Raw genomic sequence first — 22,356 nt, 5'->3', positions numbered from 1 at the left:
TCTGACTAGTGTCCTTCCAACACTTTTATACATTTTACCTGCAACCCTTACCTCAGTGCATGGCATTCTTCCAGAAAAATTAGCAGCAGTATAGCCAAAAGTGAAATTAGCTATATATTTAAGACCCAACTGACGAGCTTCAAGCATTCGAGTCACAGCCTTGTCATGCTTATAAGCCTTCATTGACTGTTTCACCATTATCCTGGTCTTCAAGATTTCTTCTAGCATCCTTGGCAGCACACCCTTTCTTACTGAAGGCTGCCATAAAGGGAACAAAGAAAAACATGGTGTTAGAAACCCCAACATAAACAGTTAAGAGTAAAATCAAACCCCAGAACAGTTAGTTAACCACTGACAGGAAGACAAATTAACTAGCAAGATGCCCCAGCCACCAACAATCTGGCTTTTCCTACAAATACTACAAGGAACCTAGAACACAGGCAAAGATCTTAAGGACAGAACAAATAGCTTTTTGTTCTTTGTATTCATCAGCCCTGCTGATGCAATGTTTAGATAACCTTATTAACTAAAACGGGACTTCAATATTTAGCTGTTAATACTCAAAGTATTAAATGATGAAGGAACATTATCTTTTAAAAATTCTGCAAATATTTTTTACTTAAAGCTTTTGTTTTACCTTAAATACAGATATGCTGGTGATTGCCTAAATATTTTTAACAGCTCCAGGCCATACTCATTACACATCAGCCAGCAGGACACATTACAAAATGAGAACAATAGAAAGCAAGTCAGGGACTCTCATTTCCCAAATCATTACTCTTTTTCTAAGAAAGCATTCTGCTATACAGACAGGAGAAAAATTATTGTTACACACAGATAATTACTATTTGATCCCCAAACTGCACAAGTAAAATACAGTTTAATTATAGATGAAATAAGCCTTCAGTATAAAGGAAAGCATAAAGACATTTTACTTCCTGAGATGCCAGAAGTTCAGCACTTTGACAAATATCAAAAACATTGTGAAACAAGAGAATGAACCTCCCCTTTCTGTCAGCTCTTAATGCAGCAAAATATAAACTACAATATCAATTTGATCTTAAGTGAGCCAACAAGCAGTGAAAATGCTGTCACAGAGCACTAATATCATTACCTTGACGAAAGCTACTCCACTGGGTGACACTGTGATATCATGTCTAATCTGGTAGAGTAAGTCAGGAGGTACTCTCAGAGAAGTACAGCCAAATTTGAATGCATCATACCTAATAAAGAGAAAATTTAAATATGAAGACAATTCATTCATTTACAGACTAATCAAGTGAAAACATCAGCTCACATTAAAATGCTAATAATGCCAGCAAGGACAGAATAATCTCAAGTATAAACAAACATAACATAATTTCAAATTTCTTAGCTACATACAGAAGGTTCTAGGAACAAAGTAGTAATAAATAGCTAAATTCCAATGCATGCATAATTTATCAATTCTGCTCTGTGTTATGAATTATTACTAAATACTGAGTTAGTGGAGGTATGTACTCAGTACTCTAATCCCCTATGGAAACCATGCATGTTTACCAAGTACCACACTGCACTTTCTTCCTCCAAATTCAGAATGTCAAATCAGGAACGTGAAAACCTGATGGTGACACCTAGCAATTACTGCAGGCATATTTCCATTCTTCAAAATACTGCTTTATAGAGGTAATTATAACAAGCAGTAAGATCTTTTTCCAATTAACAGAATAACTGTTAAGCTCAATAAAACACGCTACAAAGAATAACTCAATTGTACCTTTTAATTTTTAGTCATTAGAACCAGAGTGAACTACAAGTGATACAGGAGCAATCATAGTTCATTAAGGAATAACCCCAGTCTAGTTTTGAAGACAGATGGTGGATTTATAGTAATTTTAATTTACTTTGAAGCAATGTTAAAAACCAGCATCACCACAAAAGTCAAAGAGGTGTACATACACACATGCACAGACTTGTTTCCAGGGGTTTTTAAGAGAACAGTGTAATCCTGTATTTAATTAAAAATACAAATAGATTTGTATATGTATGTGTATAACATGTGCACACACCCACATGGTAGATTTTTATCATCTGTATTGTGTAACAGAAAATGGTGCTATTCATACGTTCCCATTGTTTCCAATGGCAACCAGAGGTTCTCAGTACCTTGGAAAAAACACTCAAGTATCTACAGAATCAAAGATCGTGAGAAAAGAGTAACAACTTACTTTCCTAAGTTCTCAACATGTCCCAGGCAGGTAGAAAAGCAGTAGTTGTATGCTATGACAATGGAAGGATACAAGGACTGGAAATCCAAGACAAGAACAGCGTTGCTGTAGAAGCGGGATTCTGGCTCCATTATCAAGGGAACACACTGTGGGGCTTTCATCTGAGCTCGCTGCTGGACACTGGGAGTCACAGCAATGTAGTTCATGGGCTTTGCAATGCGCAGCATCACCGACTCCACACGGTACTGCAAAATGGTTTGGATAAAACCATCATCATCAAAAGTGCAGAACAAACCTGTATTAACTAGTGCAAACACACACTTACATTTCCTGAATTTAAAGTGCAAATAACTGCTTTTCCAAAATAAATAGCCATGCTCTTAAGGTATATTTTAATTTTATTTTATATCACTTGATCATCTTTAGGTCCCTTCCAACCCTAACCGTTCTATGATTCTGTACTCTGTATTACATAGAGTAGAACTCTTCCACATGTTTGCTCTTTGTTTAGCCCTAATCATTGAAAATCAAGCACTTTTTATATATGGAAAAAACAATCATCCAACAGGCTTCAACAATATACATGGACAGCCATGCTGCTGTCAGTGAATGAGCATTTGCTAAACTGTACTATTGTCAGACCTGCAGATCACCAAAAAAACCAAAGAATAATATGCAGTAAATGCACTGGGTATCATGCTTTCTCCCTGGTACCACAGAACAGGAAGCATAAAACAACAAACAACCTGTTCAAGATACCACAAAATGTTATATGTGTAGCTGGCAACAAGAGAAAAAAAGCCCAGCCTTACTTGTTTATTATTTGATGCTTTAGTAAAGGCTTTAGAAGTACAAATGGGCAGTATGCACTGTGTCCTTTCAGAATAAAAACCAAAATAGCTCAAAACTTACATGCATGGTGTGAAAACTACACACATGGGTGTCAAGGGACTGAAAAATCCCGAAATATCAAAGACCAATTCTGCATAATTGTAAAATCCCGTGCTTTGTAAGCAACTAAATCACTATTAAAGACCGTCTGCTTGACACACTATGTATTCAATCATTGTCCTGAATGGGTTAGATATAATTTCTTTAACCTTGAAGTTATAAATGAACTTACAGAACCAACAGCCTTAACAAGACCCTGCACCTTTAATAGAGGTTGGGGTTTGATGCATAGTTGGGGAGCAACATAAATAAAACTACCACTGCTGCCTTGCAATAATTGCACATTAATTTGTGTCCAGTGATGAACTTGGATGTATGACAAGGTGGTCAGGGACTGGTTCTGGCAAGAGGTAGATTTTGGGTTTTTCTTCCCTAGTTTTCATAGCATTGTAGAATTTAGGTTGGAAAAGACCTCTAAGATCAACCAAATAGCTGTTAACCCAATGCTGCCAAGCACCACATCTACACATCTTTTAATTTCAGGGATGGTGACCCTGGACAGCCTGTTCCAGTGTCTGACTATCCTCTTGGAGAAGGGATTTTTTAATACCCAATCTAAACCAGCTAGAGAACAAACTGAGGCAATTTCCTCTTGCATCGTACTTGGGAGACTGATCCCCACCTCACTACAGCCTCCTTTCAGGGTGTCACAGAGAGCAATAATGTCAGCCCTGAGCCTCATTTCCTCTAGTTCCCTCAGCTGCTCCTCACAGACCTTGTGCTCCAGACCCTTCACCAGTTGCACTGCCCTTCTCTGGACTCACTCCAGCCCCTCAATGTCCTTCATGCAGTGAGGGGCCCAGAACCAAACACGGGATTCGAGGTGTGGCCTCACCAGTGCTGAGTACAGAGGGACAAGCTGGTGGTGCTGGCCACCGCTGTTTCTGACAGAGGTCAGGATGCCATTGGCCTTCTTGGCCACCTGGGCACACACTGCCTCATGTTCAGCTGCTGTTGACCAGCACCCCAGGTCTTTTTCCTCTGGGCAGTTTTCCAGCCATTCTTCCTGTAAGCCTTGCATGGGGTTGTTGGGAGCCAAAGGCAGAACTCTCATGCAACTGGCCTCAGCACATCGACCCAGCCTGTCCAGATCCCTCTCTAGAGCCTTATTACCCTCCAGCAGAGCAACACTCCATCCCAACTTGGAGTTGTCCGCAAACTGACTAAAGGAGCACTCGATCCCATTGTCCTGGTCATCAGTAAGATACAAACCAGGACTGGCCTCCTGTTTGTTGTCCATGCTGAGTGCACTGGTGCAGATGCACCTCAGTTGGGCTACTGATCCTCCTACCAGGAAGGGTAGAACGGGGAGAAGCCCTAACCCCTACACAACCATTCTCAGGTGCATCTGTGGTTCCTAACACATGAATAATCCTTTTGTTTTTGCTACCACGTGGATCTCCAACCCCTACCTCCACTGAGACAGCAGACCAAAGGACTTTGCTAGGACACTCTTTCTCAACCACCGGTGTGATGCTCCCAGATTTATCTTTAGTGAGCCTAATTTTATTCCTTTCCCCTTCAAATTGAGTTTAAGCTCTCTCAATGAGCCCCGCTGACTCCTGTGCAAAAACCAGCAAGTTCTTCAAACATCTGACTAATTATCTGTAATGCCTGTGACCACCTCTTGTTAGATTTTGTTTAGTCTACTAAGAAATGTTTGAGATGGCTTAATACAATAAACAAAAATAATTTTTAAAAGTTATTGTAAAATTCAATGAGAGACTCAAATATGGAAAAATAAACTATCTGAAATCTGTTCTTATTACTATTCCATTTTAACATGTTTTTCAGCTAAGGGGGAGTATCTTCATAACGGGTAGGAACTCTTCCATGTGAAAAAAATTATTTGAGAATTGTTGCAAGTGCCATTTTTGTGATCTAGAAAGTTTCAATGGAAACAGAGCATACATGCACAGAAGGGAAGAGAAAAGAACAGTCAGGATAGAAAATGCAGCATGCTTCTGTTGCTCACTCCCACTCACAGACATCTGAGAAAATGACAGGCAGACAGTCTTTGTGGGCTGCAATCATGACAGTTTAAGCATATCTATGCTGGCAGTATGCCAGTCCCACACTCCCTGTCCCTAACTGTGCATTTCTCTTCCCTTGCTCCAACAGTGGTATTTTCTGATAGTATGGTAAACCAGATCTGGGAGCTAAACTGGCAAATACCTACTGAACACTGCCATGGTTCTGCTGATGGTGCCTGCCAGCCTGCTGCCCTTTTCCCCCAAATACAGAGTCATTACCAGAAAGACCAACAAGAATCTGCTCTGGGTCAAAAGATGACACAGGCAACTGCAGTCTAAGAAAAAAAGGTGGCTAAAGTTTTTTAATAGCACTGAATGGTTAAGGACACTGCAGCTTCAGGCACTCCCATTATCTGGCTGGCTTATGATAACAGAAGAGCTGTAACACATGACACAGTATCTGACTCTCACTTCAGGCACTGTTCAGGTCTCACACGTAGACATGAAAGCAGTTCAGTTAGCCTAGTCACTCACAATCTGGGCAAGGAAAGCTTTTGGTATCACTGGAGACTGCTGGGCTCCCAAACAAAGTGCACATCTCGCTCTGTTCTGCTCCCTTTTCCCTCCGATGCTGGCGTCAAAATAATAGAACAACAAACACCTTGCATGACACATATTTAATAAAGCTAGAGCCCCTCTTGTCTTACTGTAAAATCTCACCCAGAGGTCTGCTGCACCAGAAATGTCACTTAGAACATATTCTATGCTGCTTTGTCTGCCCTGAAAGAAACTAATCTCATCTTTCTAAAACATGATTAATTATATTTCTTAATGTTTTAGCAAGCACTCATTTTCAGTCTCATGTAAGTGTGAAAAATACCAACTCAAAGGGAAAACTTAATGCTCCTGAAGGCAGTAGAAGAGATTCACTGGTGTGGTTACCTTTGGGGAACTCTATTTTTAACCTCTGAGACTAGGCAATTCAAAAGCAGCAATAATAGATTGCATGGTATTCTTTATGGTTCAATTTCATGCTAATTCATGTTAACAGCCTTCTGTGACCCTATGAAAATACACATATGAACTGAGAAGATACCGAAGAACTAGAGCATTTTGTGAGAACTATTTTGGTTTTGTGAAGTATAAGGAGAACAAAGTCTTACCTGAGAGCCTCTTGTTAATACATGTAAGAACTGAATGCCAAAAAGTCTTGCCATTTCACTTGTTCTGTCAATCAAATCCAGTTTTTCTAACAACAGGAGATTCCCACGAACCCGGCTAACATAATGATCAACCATTTTCCATCTGTGAGAGCGAACACCTCGTTATAAATAATCAGAAGACTGCTGCTCTTTCTACTAAGACTAATGTATTTTTATGGTAACTTGTAATAAACCAGCAAATAAAATTTTCCTCTAGAACATTTTCATAGAACTCTTTCAAAAGTGTGGCATATATAAATATACACTTGGGTATTCTAAAGACATACCCACATAGCACTACAGTGAGCTACTGTTATGGCATCTCGCAGTGACATACTACATCCTGTTTTCCTCACTGCCCCAAAGGATTACCAAAACAGACACAACTACCTCCTCATCTTTTTACATGCCTTTTTAACTAAGTGGACCTTTGTGGAAATATCTTTCTGTATTAAGAATGCCTACCACAGCTGAACATAAATTTGTAATTTCAGTATAAATCACATTTCCACTCAGCTACAGAAACCTTTACAGAAATTTTATGCATCTCACAAACAACGTGCAGATCAGTATTCAGTTTCATGAATTGTTCATATCACACAATACCAAACTGCTTCAAGAAGAGTGAACTGAATGTGAAAAATGTCACATGAAGGTATTTTTAAGCAGCTATAGCTACTGTCTTAACATCTTGTGTGCTGTTTTGTAATACTTTTAAGCCTAGCTTGCTTGACATGTGCTTGAAGTAAAACAGAAGCCTGGCAGTTCATTAAAAGCCCTTCTGATGAATAGCACATACAAAATAAAATAAAGACATTACAGACCTTCAAAACAGTACACCTATTCAGGGGTGTTGAAAATGAAACTGAAAATATTTTGTTGTAATATTGAGGGTAAAACTGTACAACAGAACATCAAAGTAAATAGCTCATGTTGCTGCATATACACTGCTCTAGTGCCTAAGCTAAATTGATTATTTCTTCCTATTGTGGCTTTACCTTACACCTATCCAATGTTAAGAATCTGGCCTTAAAAACAGCAAAGAAAATGGATTAATAGATCATTACCTGTAGACATCTGCGTTATTGTCAAACCAATCAGACAGAACTCGGAACGTAAATAAAGGAAAACGATGATGAAGAACATGAAAGCCCACATTTTCAAAAGTGTAATTCGTTAGATTCACCTAGAAAAGCACAGTGGACATGTCAAGATGCATGATGGCTCTCATAATTAAAATCTCTACTTTTCAAAAACTGCAAGAACTAGATTTATTAACTTTTTGTTAGTATTTTGTTAAAAAAGTTAGTCTTTATTCTTAGAAATCCCTAACTACTTCCAAGACAGAAAAAAGCATCCCTTACCAATTGAAAAGAATATGCAGAATTAAGTAGTTCATAAAGATCAGGTCTGAACTTGGACAAAACAAGATTTGTAAAGGCTGGGCTATTTGAGTATTAAATGGAAAGTTATAAATGGAACAAAAAAAAAAAAAACCAAACCAAAAACCAACCAAAGAAAAATACCCCAAACCAAAACAAAAAAAAAACCAACAAAAAGCCAAAAACCCCTGACAGTTTGAAATATGTTCAAGTACGTATTGTACTAAAAGCACCATACTAGACAAATTCCTAAAACATGTAAGTTGTTCCCAGAACCCACAAATCAGTGAAAAGGAGTATCATTAAGAAACATTACTGAAAAATAAAGGCTTCAGTACTTTACAGTTTAGAGATACATAAAACCTATTCTCACAAACTGGCAAATGACTCTATTTGAAAAGGTGCATAAAGAAAAAAATTGTAGAAGTTACCTAAGTTACATGAAACTCTCAACTAAGTCTGCAATAATTAGAAAACTCAGTAAATCAAAACATTAACCTTTTAAAAAATTTACCTCATGTCTCATCATTCTCCATATATTCAAGACAATTCGCCCAACAATATTTATTTCACTCATTGTATCCGCTCCGTATTCATCCAGCTCGGTGGCAAATCTGTTCTCTTTATTTTCATCTAAAGACATTAAAGGAGACTATATTTAGACAAGTTATAAGACAGTCAAGACCAGATCAAACTATCCCTCTTCCAATTTGTACTCTCTAGAAAAATAAGAATTCATAAAGATTACTGCTGATTCCACAAAAATTACTTATTCACCAGTCATCCACACAATCTCTAAATGAAACTCCACCACGTTTTTCTGCTCTTGCCCTTTGCAGAGAACTCTTACTTTGGTTTCACTGAAATAGTGTCCAAGGCAACATATTCTCCATAGTGAATATACTGGTTACGCAATGCTGAATGTTACTTGAGAGTCAGCTGCACATGCAGTTGTGCATAACATAAAAAAGAAATAACTTAGAAAAAGTGATTTCTGCCCTAAGGAGCTTATAACTCAAGGCTTTACTTGCAATGATCTTACACAGATTGAACCAAGTCATGGGAGAGAAAATTCAGTCTCTTTCACACAGTGTAAGCAAACCCACAGCAGTGGGAGTAAGTAGACACGAGTTCTGGATAGCACAGGGAGAAGGAAATAGGAAGGAACAAATGCAGATGCAGAAGCAGCACTCTAAATCTTTCTGTGAGACAGCAGTGTCTAAAGTAGAGAAATATATCCTCTTTTGCCATCCTTGATTTTTGTCATGCTTTGAAATACTGCAGCATAAGAGAAGACAGTCTTTTTGGTTTATACTTCTTTAAACTATCTTTTTTTCCAGTCATTTTAAGTCTACAGTTCTGGTGTTTTTTCCAGAGTTTACAAAGATGTTTTTTAAAATGTACCACACAGACTAAAATCCATTATGAAAACACACTAACCCTCAGCCTTATTTCTTATTAGCTTACTGGGAGAGAAATCACTTCAAGGCAATTTACCCACAATTCTAAATCCATATCCATTTTTTAACTGCTGGTTGCTTTGTACTCTGCCACCACTCATTTATCAGCTACAGCACAGTCTGTACAGTACCCTGCTAATAAAGAGCAGAACATTTTGGACAGAGAGTGCAGAAGTGCAGATACACACTGCTTTGCAATAATGATCAGAACTGAACAATTAGATCCTCAGACAGTCATGAAGCACATTTATCCTCGATGACAGAAGTAAAAATTGCCTGAAATACTGCAGAACAGTTATGAAACAACATAACACAGACGAATTTTGTACATTGATCTTCAAATGTGTCCTACATCAATTAAAATATCATTAAGAAAACCTATTTGTCATTTACTGACCTTATTAGTAAATCAGATCCTTGACCAAATTTAGCATACCTTTTGCACACTTCATCAAAATGCACACCATCTTTTTAACCTCCTTATTGTTTCATATTTTTAAGAAGGAAAACCATCTTTCCATGTTTGGGTGGAAAAAATGCCCCACCAAGTAGCAACATTTTTTCTTCTGCTGTTCTTCATTTTCACATGCTACATCTCCCGTGAAAGCGAGGAACTTGCATTCCTTCCCCTCTTTTTTTTTTTTAATTTTTTTTTTTAACTGGAAGTAGAAACTATTGGTTAGTTCTACTTTCTTCATGTCATCTCAGTTCTCTTTTGACTTGTTTAAGAGATTTCCTATATTAAGTTTGCTTCATGTCTTGCTGGTAAAAAACAGGCAGCAAAGTATACATACCATGACCACAAGAGAGACCCACTGTCTGATGAACTCCGCCCGTGATGAGCACCACCATATTACAAAAAACCTGCACAACTTTACAACTGGTGTGGGAAATGTACCACCAGAACCACGTATGCCTCTTTGGAAATTATGCTGGTAAGAAGCAGAACATGACATTCCTCCTATCTTTCGAGTGCATGAGATGAAGTAAAAAGAAGTCTCCTCTCATCCTCTCTTAACCACTCCCTAACTTTGAGCTGTGATGCAAAGGAGGAAACAGGAGGGCACACAAAAAAATGACACCATGCACACACAGGCATGTCATGCACTTCTCTTGTGATGTGTCCTATGACTTAAAAATTGTTCACTTGTAAAGGGCAGAGGCAGCACTAGACTCAGCCAATAAAGCAAAACCAGAGAGAAGTCCAGCTTTCTTTTTGTTAAGTTGAAATCACAGGAAAGGAAAAGTCCCTTCCATCTTTATTTCAACAGGATGAAAGAGAAGCATAATTCTTGAAGGAGCACTTCCTGTTCTGAAAATACAGCATGTGAAGAAGAGAGGGAAATACGAAGCACAGGGGTTGGAAAAGCAAGAGGAAGACAGATGGGGTCAAAACCATGGACAAGGAGGTCACAAAGCAACAGAGAACACAACAACTTGCACGTTTATGGTCATGCATGCAAGACATTTATGGCATGACATTTCTGGGAAGAGCTCATCAGTGTAAACATTTTCTGATCTTTCTGCTACAATTCTGTCAAAACAAACCAAACACTTACCTTAAAATGACAGCAGTTCTTAGAAACATTTTTAAGTGTTATGCATTCCACTTCTGAATATGCATCTAGCAGCTGTCACAGGAACACCTGCACTACAAACACCAGTGCTGTGCAGATCGTGCCTATGCTCTGCATGCCCACTTGAACTTAAAGTACAAAAATGTTAAGGGATACAATCTTGATTTCCTTCACTAGAACTGAACCCATGTTTTGTGGGACTTGACAGTTGTAGGGAAGGAAACTTGACAGTGAAATACATGGGGACACTACCATTAGGAGCCATACAGTTCCCTTTCTTGAGGACCCATTCATGTGTATCCCAAAATCAGTAACTTGAGGAAGAGCTTATGTCAGAAAGATGGGTACTATTAACAGCTTTGCTGATTGTTTGGTTTTGCATCAACTACAGTGCAGACAGAGCTATCCTGAAAGACATGAACTGTGACTTGGCCTTTGAGAACAACAGCAGAGACACATGTCCCAAACTGAAGAGATTGTTCACCATAATTCTACAGTAGAGCTGTAAATCTTTGTGATCTTTGGAGGTTTTAAGAAACCTTTGACTATAACACTAACTGTTCCGCTTACTACAGACATTGCACATCTTTAGGTATAATGGGTCAAATTTTTTTCTGAATATCCTTCAGTACCTCTGAAGGTTGTACCCAGAGGCATTATTTTGCAACTATTGTATCATCTCAATTTCAGCCATCAAGGAAATTGAATAACAAGGGTCATGCAATGCACTAGTATTCCTGAAGAATAAATTTGACAGCTTTGTCTTGAAGAAAGTAAACTTATGAGCACTGACGGCCTGTTCATATTTAAACTATCACATGATCCTGTTTTCATACATGAAGTATTTAAAAATTCACCAAAGTTCAAATACCAACAACTTTCAACTGAAGATGCAATTTTTTTTCTTGTGTTTTCTTGTCTCTGGGTGGACTCTAGAACTCAGTTCTTTTCCAAACATGTCACAAGTATTGAAAGCATCAAGAGAATACAAATATTCAAGCCTCAAGGAAGGACTGTGTGAACACAGTGCTGCTAAACAACATATTCTCCTGGCCTGGCACACAGGACAGCTACATAAAAGATGATTCCTATACTGGGTATGCTCAAACATTCAAGCAGCCCAGTATCACGTTCTGTCATGTACTCAAAGGCAGGTGCTTCAAGATGGGGGAAGCAGTTACTGATACTCTCCCTACAACTCTTCCAGCTTCCAATCATTTGCAGCTTCCTGGGCCAGACATTATTTTCACATATATCATAGCTCCCAATGGATTCTTCTTGCAAGAATTTATCTCCTTTTAAAGCAATGTACACTATAAGCATTCGTACTATCCTTTGACCAGGAACGAACGAGCTCAGCAATGCTGAGATTAAAAATTAACTTATATTCTGTAGCTGCCATGTACTAGCTTCACTTGATTTCCAGTTCTTGCATTGGAAATGACCATGAAAACTCACTCTTCTCTATTTCCCTTTACATCCCTCAATATTTCACAGGCTTTTACCTTCCCTACACTGTTCTGTCTCTTCTGGAATTCCAAATTGCTAAATTACTAGACACATTTGGATAACCCATCTCATCTTTACCAGTTCTCCTATATGGGAGGAAGGTTGTGAGGGGGCTACAACCTCAGTATTTGAGGTACAAGCACACTACAGCTTTCTAGGTTTTTTACATTTACATTCATTGCTTTATATTTTCCTTGCTCCATAATTCCAAACATTTGCTTTTGCAACCATTACAAAGCAACAGTCTTTGTAATGCATTACAAAGCAACAGGCAAAGTTTTTAATAGAAAATCACAGTAATGGACTTCTTATTTCAGAGCAATTTAATTTCTGTACAGATGCTTTTTTTCTGTACAGCTAGCAAAACCAGATTTTTCAACTGTTTTGATTTTTAAAGTCTCACTCATCTGCATCACCCTGATGATGGCAAAGGGCTACAACAAATTTTTGAGACACTTTTTCATTTTATAAAGTTATCCTGACTCTTCTCAGGTGCAACAGCATATTTATTTAGCTGATCACGAACTCCACTCTTCAGAATGATGGCTTCTATTGATTGGCTAAGTATAGGCACTAGGCTTACCATTCTCATCCAAGTTTTCTTGCCAGTCTAAACAGACTTTTTTCTGAATGCTGGAGGAAAGCATTAGCACATGGACCCAATAAAATTTGCCCAAAGTACAAGAAAGGTCATTGAAAGTGAAGATTTTATTACAAAGCTGTCCAGAACAACTGCTGCTCAGGAGCAGTTTTATGTTCTTGTATTCCAGCCAGAGAAACCACAAATGATGATTATGGTAGGTACTCTGAATGACTGGAGCCAAGGAAAGCAAAAGAAGGTTTGGTAGCAGAAGCACCTCCAAGAACTGAAATTTAAGACACAACTATACAATGTAAAAGTTCATGAATAGAGGACACACACAGAAGTGGAATATGCCACAAATTTGAAAATTCAGAAAACACCAGGGCTGTGTGTGATTATACTATTAACAACACAGGAGCAAGAACAAAAAAAAATATTTCTGAAGAAACATGCTACATTTATTTTTAATATTTGTTCATAGATTTCAGCTTGCTTCTACTGGAACTGAACTGAAGCCCTAAACAAGTAACTTACCTGGCACACGAGAAATCATCTGGCATAAATCAACATTCAGTGCTGAAGCCCTCTGTAAGAGATAACCCCAGGAATGCATCTGGACTTCATAGCCTAGCAAAATGTCTGGGTCATATCTAGAGAGGTAGGGGGAAAAGAAAAAATGAGCTTCATATAATTTACAAAAATATTTTCCATGAACAAAGCATAAAAAGGATTGTATTCAAATTATGTTGAGTTTAAAAAAGATGCAGTCACAATCGGTTTCTATGAAAGCAGCATCTGGACTAGGAGACAATATTTAAAACATGCAATCTCTTAGGATTTTTAATAACGTTCAATGGCAAAAATATTTACAAAGGATATTTTCACTGGACATTTTTTTTACATTCTTCTATCATTTCTGTCTTTACAAATAAAGAACAAAACTGAGGTCTCATCAGGTTTTATTGATGGCATCAGGAAGTATCAAGCATAAGCTGAAACTTAGCTACTGGCACGAAACAGATGTGCAGTGAAAGACAGCCATGCCTACGGAACAGAATTTGCCAGCAGGTTAACTGGAATGTTTACAGATAATATTGTGTCACACATACTGCAGTGTAACCTTCAGTAATCAGAGGGAACTTTGGGTCCTAAATGATGACCCTTTACTGGAGTTACAGCTTGTAGTTGAGTAGAGCTGTCTAAACTGAAACAGAGAAAAACAACTGTATCTACCAGTTCTCTTTAAATACCTCTTTATTTAGATAGCCTTCTTTCTAGAAGACACACAAGCAAAACTTATTTTATGTTGTATTTCTTTCCAGCTGGAAAATCTAACTGGCTCAAGTATGACAAAAAAGTCAGAATTGACTTCTGACACAATCATTTCCAATCAGGCTTGGAGTAAAGCTCACTAGACAGAAGGACAAGAAGTGTGGCTTTAAAGACAAAGCACAGGTACGAGATAGCTCAGAGGACCCAGTATCACCTAACTTTTGAGTAGGCACTATTAAAACCACAAGTCATAATCTGCTGACTTGCTCAATAGCCTAAGAATGATTTTGTTGGGCAGATAGAGACTGGACAAAGTAACATAAGATATCTGTTATTTTTATAGCAAAAAAAGAAAGGAAGTTTCAGTGGGATAGCTGCTTCTTTGTTAGACTGAATGATTTTTAGTGTATTTTCCAACCTTAATGCAGCAGGCAGTATTCAATACAACTGAAAGACATCAGGGCAGCTGTCAGGAGGTAGAGGATGGATGACGGGCTGAGGATTCTGTACCATAGTCTATGCCCAACCCCACATGAGGACGCAGGCTTGTAGACCTTAGTTTATGGAGGGAGTGGGCAGGGTCCTTGGATTATGAACATGAACGCTGTACTCCTTGCATCCATAAATACATTAAAAAATACAAACATTTCCTGACTGTTGAATACAGAACAGCCTTTCCCTGAATACTGAGTTAGCTGTATCACAGACATTACAAATGAAGCTTAAGACTTTATTAGGAAAGTGTCTTCCTTGCTTATGTGTCCTAGCCAAAGGCAACGACAACTCACTTTGAAGATACTAATTACTCTGAGAATAGCTCCAAAAAAAAGTTTCTCGACACTTCTGCCACAGACACTGACCTTCTGTGAAAAATAATTGAATATTGTTACTCAGCATGGCTCTCTCTTTATTACAATTTGGGCTTTTGCACCTGCGAGAAGTTGCAAAAATCCCCTTTATCACCTACTTCTATTTGTGAAGGAATGATTTTGATACAATTTTTACCTAAAGCAAGGGATTCTAAAGCAAGTTTTTGATTTCTAGCATTCTACAGAAAGTAAAAGAACTAGCACTTTGAATTTGGGGGATATTTTGCTATCTGCTGTTCATGTCAAAAGAAGAATTATTTAGTTTTGGAGGCAGAAATGATCATCAGGAGTGGAAGCAGTAAATTTACTCAATATGGAAACCTATTCTACCGACATGGTACAACCCCAAAGCTACTTGGAACAATTTATGGACAAATGGCTCAAGCTAGCCTGCAGTTCATTCCAGCAGTGGAACCAGTGACAAAAAGAGTTACGACTGCTTGCTGCTCTGCACAACATACAATGACTGTGAAATGATGCTCCAAAATTATTAATAGCTCAATTTCAGCTTTGAAATAAAAAGGAATTATACCATGTTTTATACAGGCGTAGAATAAACATTACAAAAATTAACATATTTTCAAATTAATTATTGTAACTAAGCTATCCTGGTCCTAGCATATTGCAAAACAGTACTGATTAATTAAAATGAGGGATGTAGTAATTCGTTATCATATTTGAAAACTGGCATCACATAATTCAAAATGGAGAATACTTGTAGATTTTACACAGGACAAGGCATTATGCAGATGGGTTCCATGATAGATGCAAATGTGAATCAGAAACTCATGAAGAACTGCTTAAGTGATACATAAAACAATATTCATTATGCCAGAAATTTGCTTTCTCTTATAAGCCTGTTCTGAACAGAAATAAGAACTGTTTGGAAGCAGCAAGTTGGTGAAGTTTGTCCTTCATCAACTGATGAAGGCCAGTTGCTTTGGGTTGTAACTTGCCCAAGCAGGGCATTACCTTTCTCACTTCCTACTTAAACAAAATTAGTGGGCTATTATATTACTACTGCAACTGAATATATTTTACCAATTCTGGAGGTAACTTTCCCAATACCTTTTAACCTAGTGAACAAAATGACCTCTGTAATCTATCTGCATATAATCTCCAGAACTGTTTCTCTAGTGTCCTGCAGATGTGAAGGTGTTTTTATAGGACAAGACATAAAAGCCCTTTAATTTATGATGTTTTCAGATATATGCTTTTTCTTCTATAAATAAATTGTGTCTAACTTAAGTATCACATTTTAAACACAATTTTATGTAAATCCACATGTAGATTGGAAAGCTTATTAATCAAAAGATTTTTTTAAAAAGCGGTGTGCTAGTTTTTATTTCAGTCTTGCTTGTCCAGGCCATTAGGGATCGCCTGTAATTGCACATTACTGACTTACAGGCTATCGCTTTACTGCACATTGCTTTTCCATTCCAACAAGATAGCACCTATGTACTAAGGGGAGTGTCTCATTTCAGCTAATTTTGGCATCTCATGTTTTCTAAACTGATCTCTATTGTCCCTGAACAAGAAGGCCTCTTTGGGTGAACCATTCTTTGTGTTTTAGCCACCTTTGGCAGACCAAGATCCTGTTCTGTTTAACTCTTCTGGTGATGAGGATAGCTAATTAGACACTGATTGTGAAGTAGAGATGTTTATGGTTCTGTCAGATGACTTACACAAAGCTATCTAAATGGAAAATCAAGGTAGAGTAGCTAGTAAATGGTGAGATCAAATATTACTGTGAATTTCCTGTAATCACAGTCCTTTAATGTCAGTTGGTCCATATTTAAAAACTGGATCCAAGTGGTATCCTTCTAAAAGCATGAAAACCAATAAATGTACTACTGGCAACTGAATTGCTCCGATACTGCAGCAAGTTACACATATATGTATTTTGTGTGTCTGTCTGTATGCATTCCCAAGTGTCTCTCTCAATTATTTCTGATGGAAAAAAAAACCCAAACATTAAATTGAAGAACTCTCATCTACTAAGTAATACTTATAACCCTGAACTCCTGCACTACATATGCATAAGATCTACCTTATGCAACAGGTTTAAGAGACCTACCAAATTTCTTTTGCCTAGTAAGAGACACTGTTGTTTCCTGCTTGTATACTGCTTGCTGATGAACTACATCCCAATTTATGCAGCAGAAATGTCCCTTCCTGCAGCCCAATCTCATGTACTAGCGGTACCAACGAACCAGTGTGGCACTTGCCAAGACCTCCTGTGGTATTCTATTTGCTATTAGAGAAGAAGAGAAGTCTGGAGCTAAAAGAGTACATTATTCCACATGGGAAAATGAACAGGCAAACCCAAAGTTTAGCTGATGTGAACTTAGCTGAAGTGTGACTCTCTCACTTTTTCCTTTTCACGTGGTGCCACAAAGACAACAGCCTGTGAGCTAAGAGGACAAGTGTTACGTTTCATCCTCTTGTCTCACAATTTTTACATATACTATGAAACTGGTCTTTGACATCAATTCAAGCTATTTTATGAGAAGAAACTGTAATGAGACCAGCTGTTACACCTGCAAGAAACCAGTAAACTGTAATACTGATATCTGAAAGCTGCTGGCTAGGAGTAACAGGCCAGGAATAAGAGGTGTGCTTGCCAACATATGCTCTTTTGTTAAAAGGATGGGCCCTGATACTGCTTTGCATGCTGTTGCCAGACCTTCTGCAAAGATGAAAAGCAGCATTTATGCTGGCAGGATTTAAACACAACAGCATTAACATTCAACTCATACATGCTGCAGAGGAAAGAAAGGCGATTATTTGCCTTTCCAGCTAAGTCATATCTGCTGCTATGACATCTCTTCCTCTTTCTCATTTGACGATTTCGTAAATGAACACTAAAGCTCCCAGTTATACCTTCCCTTCTATTATGTGTCTGCTTTTCCTGACTGCTATTTTTCTTCCAGCTATGATTAAGAGAAAAAGGGGGGTGGAGGGGGGGGGGAACCATGCCAGACCAATGATACAGACAAAAGCAGTAACTGTGCATAGCAATAGAATTCCTGGTGGCTCAAACATGTAACTGAAATCTCTGAAAACATTTTTCCAGTTTGCCTTAGACAATAAAAATCCATAAAGTTGATACAGGACATTAGATACAGATTTCTACAGGAAAATGTCACTGATGAAGATGATACTGGCCTGGAAAAAGAAGGTTAGATTAGCACACCTCTATTTTAAGAAGAAGACGTTGCTAGAGCATTTACAGAAGAAGAAATATAATGCACTGTATCCAAACAAAAAAATTCATTAGCATTATACCTTACAAGGAAAACATTTTAAAAAATATTTAAGTATTAAGCATTAACAGTTTAACACACAAATGTTATCCCCAAAATGTTAATGTAAAATCTTATCTTATACTCTGTTCATGTAATTCTATCAAAAACTGCTTCAGTGGAGACAAGCAGCTCTGGGTGTCTGGTAAGTTTCAAGTAGCAATGAATCTACTACTCTTTGTTTCAAGCCTGCCCTGTTTTCACATCCGCTGTTTGTCTGAGAGATGGGGACTGTGCATTCCCATATGAATTCCCCAAATTTTGCTCCTCTCACATCTGCAGGATCAGCCCTTTTCTACTATCTGCTAGCATCTGTCCTTAAAGAGAAGCAGAACAATCTGCCCTAAAAGTGAAGGAGAAGCCCAAACATTTAATTTCTCTTTCATGGGAATCCACTGCTCCATCAAGCTTGTACATCTCTAGTTTTCCTATCTAGTTTTAAACCCCCATGCAAACATTCTTGCAGCATTCCCTTCCACCTCCTCAGTCAGTTTTCCTGTGTTAGGGAAGTATGTAAATGTGTTTACTCTTTTTCCTGACTTTAGGTTCAGAGATATGGCTCTCTTACTTCCTGAAGCAGAGAGATTCTTCCAATTTTTCTCCTCTCTCAGTGCAGCTGACACTGTACAATCAACAGAGGATCTATTCCAGAAAGCACCTCAGGCAGTACAACAGAATGCTTTAGGACAGCAATATATGTCCAGGCTCCATTTCAAGAAAAAAAAAAAAAATCCCCTCTGAACATTCCACAGAGCCTACAACTTGGATGTCTCTGCTTCTAGGACATCCCCAGCAGCTGCACAGGATTAGAAGGATGTTGTCTCTCAGCTGCTTTATGCCAGTTTTGAGCTGAAGCCCTTTTTTTGGTTTACAGCCAGAGGACAGCTTACCAAAGAAGGGAAATTTGGACCTATGCAGGTGCAGCTCCCTCTCAAAGTCCAAGACAGTTGTCAGGGTACCAAAAACCAATCTAATGACACTTTTCTTTTTTACAAATCTGTGGTTTTGTTCTTCCCTCCCTCCTCCAAACTCCTATTTGTAGCTCTTCCTTTCTGTCTGTTTCCTGACTCTCAATTTCAACCTCAGTATTCCAATACCCTTCAGAATTAACGTTGTCTCTGCATTGACTTTTGTACTCACACTTGTAAGTGCTTCTATTTCACAGGTTAGTCAGTCTCAGTAATAATCTCCTAGAAACAGAGGTGCTTATTCTTCTCAATATCTGGACAAATCTGTGGATTTTCAGTATAGATGAAATCACATATCACAATTCCAGAGAAACAACCAGGTCTTCTTCTGATCTACTAGAACACAAGATGACTTATTTCTGTTTGCTAAGGGTCTGAGTTAATTAGAGACAACATCTGCTAATCCACAGAGGAACATTTAACCTGATATTTACTTCATGGATGCCAAGGTATTAACCATACCGTGGTCATTCAGATCTAGCACAACCTAAACAACTTCACAGTGAAGCTATTAACTGAATCCAACTTCAGTTCATTTATTCCAGAGAACCTTCTGGAGCAATACTCATCTTCAGTGAACAAAGAATAACGTTATCTCCGCTACAAAAAGTTTGGGAAAAACTCTTCAGTGACAAAAACCTAGCCAGACACTGATGAGCTATGAGTACTGCAGAAGTTACAAATTTTCCAGGAACAACCTTTCCTTTATCTGTATGCTGGAAACAATGACCCAGAATTCTCTACTGGGCTCTTCCAGAGTTTACATGTATTGACAAGAAGTTACAGAGTCAACCATTATTTATTTTCAATAGCCAGGATGGAAAGAAAACAAAAGGCCTAAACAAGGAAATAGAAGACTGGAACTCGAAACAAATAAGTATGTTCGACAATTTCATATATATGGAATAAAAGGAAGAATTAGGCCAACTACCAAGAGAATGACTAGAAATAAGAACAAGAATTTTTAAACTGGACTGGGTAAGACAACTCCTCCTGAAGCCGAGATCCTTTCTGTTCCGTGCTCCAACATGTTGGTAAAGTCTGTTCCTGATACTGACAATCAAGAGTGATTAGACAGTCTGCCATTCATCATGCCAGGAATCTGGAATTTCAGTCTTCCACTCTTCCCTCCAACTGCCCAAGAGGCCAAGAACATGAACCACTAGCAGGCTGCAGTCATGCTGGGCATGCCGTTCAATCACAAGAGTCTATTACTGTCCAGCCTAAAGCATGTATCAGAATATAAGATACTGATACAATTCCTTGCTTGAAAATTTAGGTGATTTTGAGTGTTGATCCATGAAGTTCAAGTGGTAACATTTTTTAAATATGGCCTGATAGTTTTCTTTCTCTTATCTATCAGATCTACTATTAAGTGCATCAACCAGAAGAGCCAAAGTACCTAACTTGTGCTGGAAAAAAATAACACTAAAAAGACAAACAGAAGATTCTTTAAAAAATAATTACTAATTTTCATTAAAGCTGCCTGCTTGTTCATTTCTCATTGAGGAATTTTTGCAGTCCACTACTTCTTAATTACACGGTTACTATACTTCCTCTTTCAGTTAAAGCTACTCTGGGCCTAGACACTTGTTTTATGCTTAAGAAATACAAAACATTAACTCCAACAAAATTTTCCCTTTTTTTGCCCAGGCTACAGAAAATAAAGGGGGAGAAAAGCAGCAAACTGCAGATGTGGTCCAAGTTGCAAAAACCATCTATTTTGAGAGTCCCTCAGAAGTCTGATAGCTGAGGTGTTATTCTAGAGTTGGGGGGGAAGTAGACTAAGATGATGACAGTAGTCGGTGTCTCCATTAATAGAACAAATGTATTATCTTCCAGGAATACAAGTCAACTAACTCAGTCTTCAGGGATGAAGTTGCTCCATCAAAAATATACACTAGCACATGCTAGAGAAGATCTCATAGGCAGAGAATTCTCAGACAGCAACCTGGTACATTCCATCTTGAAGTACACCAAAATGGCATGATTTTTTTTGTTCTGTAATGCCTTCAGCATGTACAGATAGAGAAGACTTCTGATCTTCAGTGATAAACATATCTTTTAATTGCTGTGTTCTCTCTACCATATTCTTTCTTTCCTGTCATGTTTTAGACTTCCACAAAACTGGTGGAGAATTCTTCATTTACTGGCAGTTTCTCATTCTGAGTAATTTTCCTAAGTTTGATGGAGCACTAGATTTCCAAGAAAGAGAAAAATAATATTATATTCCTTACCTGAATTTTGTCTTCTCTGAACAGGAATCTGCTGCTCTGTCAGGACCCACCCTGTGCTGGTTGCATTCAGCAACTCTTTTTGTATTCTGGCTTCATGGGGTTGGTCAAAGCCTTTCTCATCAGAGGTTTTCTGGTTGGAGAGAGAAAGAATTGCAAATGTACTCTGCCTAGTTTGCTTTTTTTCTTGTGCCTGTATTCCAGCAGGGTGACTCAGAGTTTAAATCTGTTTGTTTTCTTTGAAATTCTAGAGCTTTGCACCTGTCAGTAGGGTCTGGAGAGACATCTGTGGTTCCACCTACACACCAGGCGAGAAGGCTCCCCAACAGGCTTCTCAGCCTTGGTGGAGATGGGGAAAACCAGCAGGTTTCTAAGTTTGATGGAGCAGGGGATTTCCATTCAGAGAAGACAAAACTAATGAAGGAAACTGATTTTTTCAATGAACCCTTATTTTAAACTGCAGCAGTTTCAGTACCATGCAGGTTTTTTTCTGTCTTGCCTCAGAGTTCCTAGAAAACTCTTCCACTCTGAGGGGTTTTCTACAGCTCTCAGCGTTCTTAATATCTACTATTCTGAGAGTTTCAGAGAGAGATGTGTAATGAATTCTGGGGTTAACAGGAAAGTTGTATGTTAAGAAAGATTACTTATATGGCTGATAAGTTTCAAGACTGTAACTCAGCTGCTTAAGAGGATCTGAATGTTCTTGCTGTCAGAGAAAAGGAAAAGCAAAAAGTATTTTTATTTGAAAGACCACCATGCTTGTCCGTTCTAGAAATAAGCCTTTGAGGGAAACAACAACAAAAAAAATCAGTATTCGAAAGACTGGCAAGGGTTGAAGGAACTAAATCTGCTGTTCCAAGCCTG

General features: G+C 38.2%; 1 protein-coding gene across 2 annotated transcripts in view; it reads right to left on the bottom strand.

Moving 5' to 3' along the window:
• Positions 1-22,356, bottom strand: part of REV3L (REV3 like, DNA directed polymerase zeta catalytic subunit) — a 113,375-nt gene that overhangs the window by 10,882 nt on the left and 80,137 nt on the right. For both annotated transcript variants that reach the window (XM_041414846.1, XM_041414847.1), the window contains exons 19-25: positions 13,379-13,494; positions 8,230-8,348; positions 7,401-7,519; positions 6,295-6,436; positions 2,208-2,452; positions 1,115-1,223; positions 52-258 (exon numbers count right to left, since the gene is read on the bottom strand). In XM_041414846.1, coding sequence (XP_041270780.1) covers positions 52-258; positions 1,115-1,223; positions 2,208-2,452; positions 6,295-6,436; positions 7,401-7,519; positions 8,230-8,348; positions 13,379-13,494 — 1,057 coding nt within the window. The remainder of the gene's footprint in view (positions 1-51; positions 259-1,114; positions 1,224-2,207; positions 2,453-6,294; positions 6,437-7,400; positions 7,520-8,229; positions 8,349-13,378; positions 13,495-22,356) is intronic.

The sequence above is a fragment of the Onychostruthus taczanowskii genome, unplaced genomic scaffold, assembly GCF_017590055.1.
Source record: "Onychostruthus taczanowskii isolate IOZ18803 unplaced genomic scaffold, ASM1759005v1 scaffold48, whole genome shotgun sequence".
Lineage (NCBI taxonomy): Eukaryota > Metazoa > Chordata > Aves > Passeriformes > Passeridae > Onychostruthus > Onychostruthus taczanowskii.
Note: the sequence above shows the minus strand (reverse complement) of the source record. Positions and strands in the feature narration are given on the sequence as shown.